General features: G+C 30.8%; 1 protein-coding gene across 1 annotated transcript in view; it reads left to right on the top strand.

Annotated features, from left to right (window-relative positions):
- Positions 1-1564: 1564 nt before the first annotated feature.
- Positions 1565-11077, top strand: part of LOC123292061 (neuroligin-4, X-linked-like) — a 127723-nt gene continuing 118210 nt past the window's right edge. Inside the window, exon 1 of the mRNA XM_044872575.1 lies at positions 1565-1711. Coding sequence (XP_044728510.1) covers positions 1591-1711 — 121 coding nt within the window. The 5' untranslated portion in view covers positions 1565-1590. The remainder of the gene's footprint in view (positions 1712-11077) is intronic.

The following is an 11077-nucleotide window of genomic DNA, read 5'->3' as shown; positions in this document are numbered from 1 at the left end:
TTTGTATATGTGAATATTTCACAGCGATATAATCAAATAAGCTATACATTAAGATTGCTTAAAATATACTGGGTGCTTAAAAAACTCAGTTTTCTACACTGTCCCGATATCAACCTAGCTTATTGATAAAAAAACATAAAGCTTAAGCCTTCTGATTTGAATGATTACTGGTAAATCCAGGCTCAAATAGCGCGCGGTAAAGTTTGTGGCCAGATGGATGGCACGCCCTTTCACCTTTTCGCAGAATGTTAATTCAAGGTCAAAGATATCTAGACTTGGAATCGATTATTAAGAGGGAATGGGAGATGAAAACTTAATTGAACCACAATTCTGCCTTTTGGTAAGCAGTGAAAATGGATAGATTCGGCAGTGACCAAAGAGCTAGAATAAATGAACTCGGTATAACAGTAGCTCGATTAAAAAAGGCCAGAACACTATTACTGTTCGTTTCTAAGCATTGACTCTTCCCAAAATAATGGGAATCTTCTTCTTCTTACATAATATTTGGGTTTTCAAAAGGGCAGAAGCAGTCAAAAACTCCAGAAAACACAGCAATACTCTTTTAAACATAAAGAATCCAAATATGTAATATAAAATGGATTTTTCATTTTAGATATTTAATTTAGCCCCTGAGTTTTTTCGTTTTTAAAAAAGAGTTCTTCCACTGTTCCCACACTTTTTACCATGTATAATACTCAAGATTATAAAAAAAAAAGCTTAATGGTATGAACTGTAAAGCGTATCACAACGATCTAAACTACCTAAAAATATATAGATTGCTCAAAAACTTAACTTAGCGTGGACTGTTTCACAAAACGGCGACTATCTTAACTTTAAAACAACAAAAATTGGATTTAGGAGAAGTTTAAACACATGAATTGTACTGCACCCATTATATTTTTTGAACTGAATTTCTATCTATTACAGTTTTAAGTTGGCATCTACGTAATAATATTGTCTATAATTTAAAAAAAATGAATATAAAGGTTGATCGGACAATACATAGATAAATATATATATTTTTGATATGTTGTTAATTGCTAACAAATACGTATAAAATAATTTTTTAAATATCTGAATAAGGGTTTTCATGTAATTAATGATTAAATGATGTGAATAGCATGTGATGGCCGCCTACATTTTCGGTAATGTGGCTCTGCCTTTTATAAATTAAAATTCGTGCATTATGTTTTAATATTAAAAAAAAAATAGCTTAACGAAGAGCTACGTAAATATCTTAATTAAAAAGATAAAAAGTGCAAAAGAGCAAAGACGGGCAGTTGTTAAATAAAAGTGTGCTGTAAAATTGCATTGTACAGTCTGATCTTAAGTTAATAATTGCGTGAAAATTCATATAGTAGCAACTAGTAATGCTTTTGACATAACAATTGCATACTGAAGAAACTGTACAAATTGATGGGTTACTCATTTTGAATTTGTAAAGATGTAAAGATATTCATACACTTAAATTAATTTTTTTTTTTTTTTTTTAAATACCACTTAAAAAATGTTAACACTTGCGAACAATTGTGTTTCACATACTTTTTTCTCGTTACAGGAAACAGAGGACTTGAAGCACCATATGCCGTAATGGTTTATGTTCATGGTGAATCATTTGAATGGGGTTCAGGAAATCCATATGATGGAAGCGTCTTGGCATCTTACGGTCATGTCATAATGGTGACTTTGAATTATCGACTTGGTATTCTAGGTAAGTTTTTATAAAATTATAAATATATAGCTTGATTAACACTTTAGAAAATAACAAAACAAAAAAATTATTGAACTACCTCTGGTTATTATTTACTTAGTAAAAGCAAATGAGAGACTGAAAAGAATAAAACGTGACTTTTGTAAACGCCCTGAATAAAAAAAAAGTGACCTCTGTCAATTTCAAAACTTCAATTGCTCATAACTAGAGAACGGATCAAGATATAGGGTTGAGTCTCGGCTTAGCAAAAGTTAGCAGCAAAAATAAAAAAACCTCCTTTTTTCCAAATTTTTGTGTAACTTTTTTAGATACTTGTTTTTGATAACATTTCTTATCCATCATGGTCACGAAGTGTGTATCTCAAAAAAGTTTGTTTCTAAATAGGGTGACTTAACTATAGGACAGAAAGTTGGTTTTATTTATACCAGATACGCTAGAGCATTCAACATTCTGGCCGTGTGTTGCATTTTATTCTTGATCCCCTGGTAAGAACAATCTTGTTAGACGCCATTCACTACGAGAGAAGCGTCTTTTGTACTTCCGTAGAGTAGTACCGATCCACAATAGTCGATCCTGACGGAGTTGAATACGGCCAAAAGGCCGTTGTTTCGGCTAGGAGATTAAGAAAATATTTTTCAAGATCTATGAAAATTACTGCATCATAAATATTCAGCTTTAATGTTAAAAACGTTATAAAATTTTCAATCTTGATTTATCTTTCACGATAAATCGATACCCTTTAACACTTTTGTTTACGTTATTTTCCTTAAAAGTACGTTATTTTTGAGGTACTATGAGGTGTTTGATGCATACTTTTGAAAATCCTGTAAAGTGCCTCTTAAAAAAATCATTTTTAAAGGTTTTTGGTTACCAAAATTAGTATATTATCACATAGGTAGATATATTTTGTGAATGATTTGTGTTTGTTAAAACATATAACTATTCAATTTGCATGCGTTAAATATTACGTTATTCAAATATATTTAATTTGATATCGCATGTGATGTAATATTACACTTTAATCAGATTAGAGCTTTGAAAGATTAAGCGATCAACGATACTTCTACAACAAACTAATACACCATACCACAGCAACTCTACTGAATGTAGTTGTTTTGGTATAAATAGCAGCTGTATATAACCTACTATATGTATTTGTCTCCTCGTATATCCATTCATTTATTCCGTATAAAACTTAAATATACGGAAGGAAAATTTTTGAAAACTTGAAGGTGGAAAGGTAGCATTGTCAAAGATCTCCAAATACAAGTACCCAAGGTTAAATGTCATTGTATATCTAGTCTAGATTAGAAACATGAGTATTATTTTGTTTACTTGGAACTGGGAAATTTCTAATTTTAATTCCAGTGGCGACAGTTTGCCCATTACAAATAACTGGCCGTTTAATAATTAAGAATTAACTATTAACTAAGTGGAAGTAATCAGAAATAAGAACACCTTTAAGTCAGCTTTATAACATGGAGCGTCAAGCTGAGCTCTTAAAAGTTTTTTTTTTTGTTGATAAAACGTCAAAACAACGGGCTCTTTTTTTATACACGCACGGTATTATGGCTATATTCGTCTGTTTTAGGAAGCACTTTAAAAAGTCAGTTCGTTCTTTATTACAGGAATAGACACACACACTTAGAGAAGTCCCGCAGACTTTTGTAACCAAAATACGAGTAAGACAGTGACAACCTAACCAGTGGCAACAAAAAATACGAGTAAGACAGAGAGACAGAGGGACAACATTTTTTGTCTACCTATCTCATTACTATTAGAGAAACTGAGATAGGTAGAAGAGTCGTATACCCGTCTCGCTTCCTCCACTATGAGCAATGCGGACTTGGATAAAAAGAAACACAATAAAGTTTATGGCACACAATAAAGTTATTACAATGGTGACTTCGACTTAAAATAACTCGCCCATGCCTGCTTTATAAGAACTAATTCAGTAAATTACAGTGTTCTGGTAAATGTGTTTTTGATTTTTCAGAAAGGCGCTACAAGACATCGTTAATATACTACCTGTCTCAAGGTTTTATTGAAAATATATTTTCGGTTAGTTTATTTATTGGACTTTTATTTTATTGCTTATACAAAAAAGGGTCAGTCAATTCAAAAAAGAGGTCGTTCTAGTAAACGTGTTTTTGATTTTTCAGAAAGGCGCTACAAGACATCGTTATAAACTCCTTTTCTTTTTCAGGGTAGAAATTTGATCATCAGTAGTAAAAATCGCATCTAGAAACTTTTTTCTCTTCGTAGGTGCTTTCTTGTAAGAATTTTTCTCTTTCGAGGCACTCGAAAAATGTATTCGATACTTGAAGAAATGGGGTATGAGGTAAAATGATCATCTTTATAGCTTCTCAAATTTCCACCATTAATGTAGTTACCGAAAAGTGTTTTGATGGTATCCCTCTCAAGATATCTTTTAGATATTCAAAACAAAATATAAAAATTAAGGCACTCTTTAGAAAGAGCTGTTTTCAATCTTACAGAGCTCTTTCCATCACTCCAAGACTTTGCGTTGGAGAAAAAATGAGATCATCCAGATTTTTAATAAGGGACCTCAAAGCAAATATTCTTTGCTGCGTGAACTTTGAATATTTTAAAAACTATTTGTATGTATCGTTTTATACAGGCATGTATGGTTTACATTTTGTTGTCATGTTATTTGTAGTGTGGTGTTGCTTATCTTCCTACCTAACATGTCGCCTTTCATCAGATATCTGGGACGTTGTTGTGTTGGCTTCATCATCCATCATAACAATCTTACTGATTTAAATAAAGATAGATATTGTGTTGTTGTATACGTAATGTATACATAGATTTGAATATGATTTACTAATTATTTTGTAAATTTACTTTGATACATATAATATACAGAGTGAACAATAGAAAAACCAATTCAAATTAACTTCGAAAACGCTCGATACTGTCACGGCGTCTAGAATGACATCACGTCTTGCTAAAAAATCATGTTTGTGTATGAAAGTTGTAAGTTAACAATTATTTTTATGTATGACAATAAATTATGCAGCATTTAAAAGAATTACATTCAAAGTTTGCCTCACCAATTCTGAATGGAATGGATAAACTAATGACTTATGATGTCAAGTATCTTTGGCATTTTGTTTCTTAGCAATAGCGAGGCGTAACTGTTTCTACGGTATGTTTCTCTAATAGCATGCTATTATTATAAATATGACTGTGGGTAAAGGGTCTGAATGTGATCTCAAATACTTACCAGCCTAATAAAATATTTTTCGTAAATCGTTACTTTTAATTTTTATATAAGAGTTCATTTCATGTCTTACTCCATTAATAATTTTACGATTGACAAATCTATTGCTGGTGAAATTATCAATTTTGAACATTGACTTAGCTATAAACATTTTACTCAAAGTCTCTATGTCTCCGGAACCATCTTAGCTACTCTCCCAATACTCGACAGCCTATTAAATGGTTCATTTCTCTTACATTATTTTATGGCTCTACTGGAATGTGGAGACCCGCCGAGAAAATGAAGTTTATTTTAAATGAGACAGAACTTTGAGTTCAAGTTGCCAGTTAGAGTACTTCTACAAAGCCTTGTTTGCAACAAATTGAACCAAGAAATCTGAGATGGGAAATGAACCATCTACGAAATATAGGATTCTTAACTTTTTTTCAATAGACATAATAAAAATTATAAAAGGAAGCATGAAGAAACATCTAGAAATTGCTTTTTCTGTAATCCATCAGATTCACACTGTATATCTATTTACCTGTTTACCTGCACTGCAAGGTGGATATATTGTAATGATCTTTACTATGCATCTAATGGATTATGTGTTGTACATACATATTGTTACTAAATATTTTTTACACTATATAAAGGTTATATTTTACCGCAAGTAATTTTTATAAAATTGATTTATGTTTATGTGGGAATTTAATCAAATTTTTTCGTAAATCTTATTAAGCTAATTTTTATCTATAATGCTGATCTATAGAGCTGGAAAAAGTTTAATACCTGCAATTTTAAATTTTATGTATCCGGGGTTTTCATTTAGTTAGTTAAACCCCAATATTATTCTTCATACTATAGCAATTATATGGGGTAAGTCAACTAAGATATGGTCTAGGGAAACTTTACACCATTTTCAGCAAAATGAGTTTGATGTCTATGGCAATCATCGTCTGTCTATGGCAATCACCAATCATCGTCTTGTGATAAGGTTGATATAAATAACCGAACCCAAAAATAACGTTTATCGGTTCAACCCTTGGTGAGCTTACAAATAATTCGAAAATATGTTTTTTGGATGAACACAGTTAAGGAACTGAATTTTTCTTAGTAGTTTCAAACAGGTTTGCAACCAAAAGTTGCTTACGTTTGTGAAGGTCTTTAATAAAATCATATAAAATTTTTTGATTGATTAATAGTTAATTATGAATTTACCATATTTATTTATATTAATGAGTATAATTTTCGTGTTCATCCAAATATTAAGTTTTAAAAGTACAAAAGTCAGTATTTCAAAAAAAAATGACTTTATATTAATATTGAATACTTTATATTAATATTGGTTATAATTTTTTTAATTACGTACATATTTTTTCACCGTAGATCCAAAAAGAGGTTTTGCTGTTCGTTTGACCGCTATATGTGCCTGCCTGTGGCACTGTTGCTCTTTGATCCGATCTTATTGGAATTTTTTTTGAAACCAACTAATTTTTGGCCAATCTAATCAGCTTTTCGCTAGATATCGCTTATGTGCTTAATTCCGGTACCAGGACTCCACATGTCACCATGAAACCTGTCAGAGCTAGGTAATTTTGATCACAAATTTGAAAAGAATGAAACAAATTTTGTAGGATTACATAATTCATTCAACAAAATTGGATAAATTTTTAATCAAAGCAAAATTTGAATTTCAGCACAGACAAATTCGATCCGATCTTATAGGAATTTTTTTGAAACCCACTTATTTCGTGTTATTCTTTTGACCTGTTATGCTAGTTTTTCGCTAGCTAAAACTGAAGTGCATAGTTACGAGACTGTGACTCCACATTCTTGAAACCTATTGAAGCTAGATTAATTTTGATCAAAAATTTTGGCCCCAATTTAGATGGTTTATCAAAATTGGATAAAATTTTGATGTGATAGAGCAAAATACAATTTTTTGAATTTTCTTGACGTCATAAAGTAAAAAATGTGATTTTTTGTTAATACAGGCAACTAGATTCGCTTTTATTGGCTTTTTTTCTGAAAACCACTAATTATTGGTCATTCTTTTCAGCTGTGATTTCTGTTTTCTAGTTATCACTCATGTGCTTAACTCTAGGACCAGGATTTCATAGTTTTGAAACATATTGGAGCTAATACAATTTGATTACAAATTTGAAAAGTATGACCCAAATTTAGTAGGATTACATACTCGGTTTATCAAAATTGGATAAATTTTGAATGTGATAGTACTTTAGTAACTTTTTTTATTTTCTGTTTTTCTCAACAAGCCATAACAAATTTTAAATAATTTTTATTGTTTATTTTCATATTTTAGAGAACTAGATAAAGTTTTGTAGATAAACGCGTGATAACGCATTATTAACGTAATTCTACTATTGTCCATTTCGTGCTGCACACTCGTTATGTAAATTTAGCAGGAGTACGTTAATAATACTGTTATCCTACTAGTATCATAAATAACTATTACTTTTCTTTAAAATTTTGTTAATTTTTCTTATTATTAGTCTTGTTATTGTTAAGTTTTGTTGAGGAAAACTTTTGATAAAACAAATCATATTTACTATATTTTTGAAGGAATAATTTCCAGAAATATTTTCTCCGATGAAAAAATATAACATCAGTATATAAGTCTGGTCTAATGTTCCGTTAATAAATTGTAGTATAAAATCTGGGCGTTAACTCTCACATTCGTACTTATAAACGTTCGTTTAGTTTTAAAATCCAATGGTGTAACGACAAAATGGGATAAATGCTCATCATGCGTCTTTATTTCAATGCTGTCATTGTGTAGTAACACTGATATAAGTATATATAAATTGTCAGAGAATTGACGTCAGAGTTATTTTTAATATAACTTGAAACACAATTCCGTTAAGAGAAATGATAGTTTCTAGTCAAGCCGCTGGTAATTTCAAAAATTAACAAAGTTAAAATATGATAAATCCTTTAAGATTGCCAAGTCATTCATTAATTCATTCATTCATCGTGGAGGTGTGAAAAATTTATATTTTTCTATGAACATTTATGTCTGGAGAAAGGAAAGCGATTCAAAGACTGCAATACAACATGCAATTCAACACCAATCGAATTGACGTTGTATCCGCCCTAGACACATTTAAGGGTGAATCAATTAACCTAGAAAAGAAGACTCAATGGTGAAAAGAAGGGTAGTTTTTTCCATTAAATATAGCGAAGATAATTAACTAGACTTAAGAAATGACAGACTCATTGAAATTGATTTTATACGCCTGGTGGACGCGTCTCGTTGTACCGCACTCTCCGACTCGCTAAAAAAAAAACGATCTTCCTTATTATAACGTTCATGATAACAAATCCATGACAGCAACTAAAAAGTATTGCTTCGAATTGAAGAATCTATTGCAACAAATCACACACTCTACCAATTTATTATTTTGCTATATTTTGTGTATAAGCGAGCACTCGTATGAAAATCTTTCAAAGTAAAGGAAGTATATAGACATCGAATTTCGATAAACAGATTTCAATAAATTCTCCTTTTGAAGTATCTTTTTAAGTCACTTTGAATAGTTGGCAAGGTATACGAAAATCATTTGGTGACCATATTAGAATTATGATTTATTCTTTATTCTGACAAATTATACTTACTAGAACACCAAACTTTGTAGTCCTATATTCATCTTATCGAAATAGTAACTACGAATATCACATAAGTCTAAAGTATCACATTCAAGAGCGGAAAACCAAACTTCTGAAGTGAATAAATAAAATAATAGAAAAAACAAACGAAAAGGAGCTTGCATACTTGTTCTTCACTAACTCTATTAATCGTTGTTCTATAGCGTCGGGACTATTAGAACGATGATACTGGTGTATATGTGTAATAAGGCGATGATAGGGTTAGTATTCCCTTGCGTAATGAATCCAATGAATTCTAGTCGGTTGTGAGTGCTAAAGAACGTGTTCAAATACTTCAATATTTGTACGAAAGAAGATCAATATAAATTTTATGTAGCCAAGAGAAGAAACCAGATGACTTCGATGAGTAGTAGTAGTATTATGATAGATATGTTTTCTTCATTCATATTGTCAGAGTTTGATATCTCAGCTACCAACGTGTTAATGTAGGTATACTAATAATCAAATAAATAGAACCTACTGAAACAAATTTATGGGTACAAGCTTTTTGTTTGAAACTTTTTTCTGCACCAGATTTACTTTAATAGCAAGTTCTCATTATAGGATGACTTAAGACTACTTGAAAATACTGTATGCCATGTTAGAAATATTCACTTAGAATTACTATTTTTCACGATTTTCGAATTTCATAGAAGTACAACTTGAAAAAAATTAATCCGCTTTCGGGTGCCTGTGTAAGCTTTTGGTCAGAAAAACATAAAGAGAATGTCATATCTCTTTTTAGACAATTTATATTATTTTTTCTGTACAGTGTTAATTTACGAGATAAAACTTATATTTTTTCTGTTACATAAGCTACGTTTTTTTTGAATCGAAGTTTATATTATTAGTTAAATTGCAAATTTATTTTACATTAGATTACTAACGTCGATCGAATCGATCGTAAAGTAAATATCAAATAGTAATTTGAATTACTTAATTTAATTTGATTTTTGAAGTTTCTTGTGTCTGATTTTACACCATGCATATATGTAATATTCAAGGTATATTAAGTTTAGTCCCAAGTTTGTAACGCTTAAAAATATTGATGCTAAGCAAAAAATTTTGGTATAGGTGTTCATAAAATCACTTAATTAGTTCATTTCTGGTTGTCTATCTGTCTGTCTGTCGTCTGTCGTCTGTCCGTCTGTCATCACGATTACTCAAAATCGAAAAGAGATATCAAGCTGAAATTTTTATAGCGTACTGAGGACGTAAAAAGTGAGGTCGAGTTCGTAAATGAGCAATATGGGTCAATTGGGTCTTGTTAGAGATAGAAAAAAGTTGTACAAATGTAAAAAATATTCCTTATAAAAAAATAACCAACTTTTGTTTGAAACATTTTTTCGTAAATATCACTGTTTACCCGTGAGGGTGCAAATTAGGCGTAAATTGTATAGTATGTATTATATGGGTATATCAGTTATGTATGTGTGAAATGTATGTATGTGTAATGTGATAGTGATGAGTCGTCAACACTGTCTATGCATGGTATTTCAACAATTTACTCAGTCAATTGTTTGTTTTCATTTGTTATCTTTATTTTTTATGAAAATGCAATTCAATGTTTTTTTCTCATACATCTTTATTATATGTTAGAAATACTCAGAAACTCACTACTATTCCTTAAATGAAAAAATAAATTTTGTATATTCTCATTTCTAAGAATCAAATCACGAGGTATTATTTACTCGTCAGCACTCGCGTTATGAGAATTTAAAACATAAATAATTTTTATTTTTCAAATGCTATATTTAGTTGAAACTTTTCAATCTTCATATATTTTATCTATTTTCTATCTACATATTCCATCTATGACCATCATTTTGAACCATAAATTAGAGATGGCTATGAAATGGTGAACGATACACACAATTTATGGCCACCTGTTCTGATACTCAAGGAATCAATACAATATAACATTTAAAAAAATTGAATTCTGTATACCACTAGTTCGATTTACATCTAGGTGTATAGCTATTAGGAGTATGACAGAGTATATGCGTTAAACAATGCATCTAAGTAAGAGGTATTATCGATGTTATATAAAATTCCAAAAGTGACTTGTATCGTGGCTTCGATGTCTTTTAAGTTATACGACAATGCTTCGTTTGTATGCCTGTAGAGAATGTGGGTCAACAAATGTATATAATACCTCTCACTTAGATCCTTTTCTTAACGCATGTATTCTGTAATACTCGTGATATTAATAAGCCTAGATGTATAGATGTAAATCGAACTAGTGGTATATTTTAACAGTGTAAAACAATCCCTACCCTTACGTGTTATCGAAGCGGAATAAGCGAGAGCAAGAGAGGTGGAGGCTACAACGCGGTGGTCTTTACTTTTAAGCTCAGCGAAGCGGATGCGTATCAAGCTAGCTTCTATACAATGGGCTTAAATACTCGTTTTTGTATTTGTTTTCTACTAAATTTGAAATTGTATCCATGTTGCCTACAGAAATCGACGGTTAG

This window comes from Chrysoperla carnea, chromosome 1 (genome assembly GCF_905475395.1).
Source record: "Chrysoperla carnea chromosome 1, inChrCarn1.1, whole genome shotgun sequence".
Lineage (NCBI taxonomy): Eukaryota > Metazoa > Arthropoda > Insecta > Neuroptera > Chrysopidae > Chrysoperla > Chrysoperla carnea.
The sequence above is the reverse complement of the archived record's forward strand: the minus strand, read 5'-3'. Positions and strand labels throughout refer to the sequence as shown.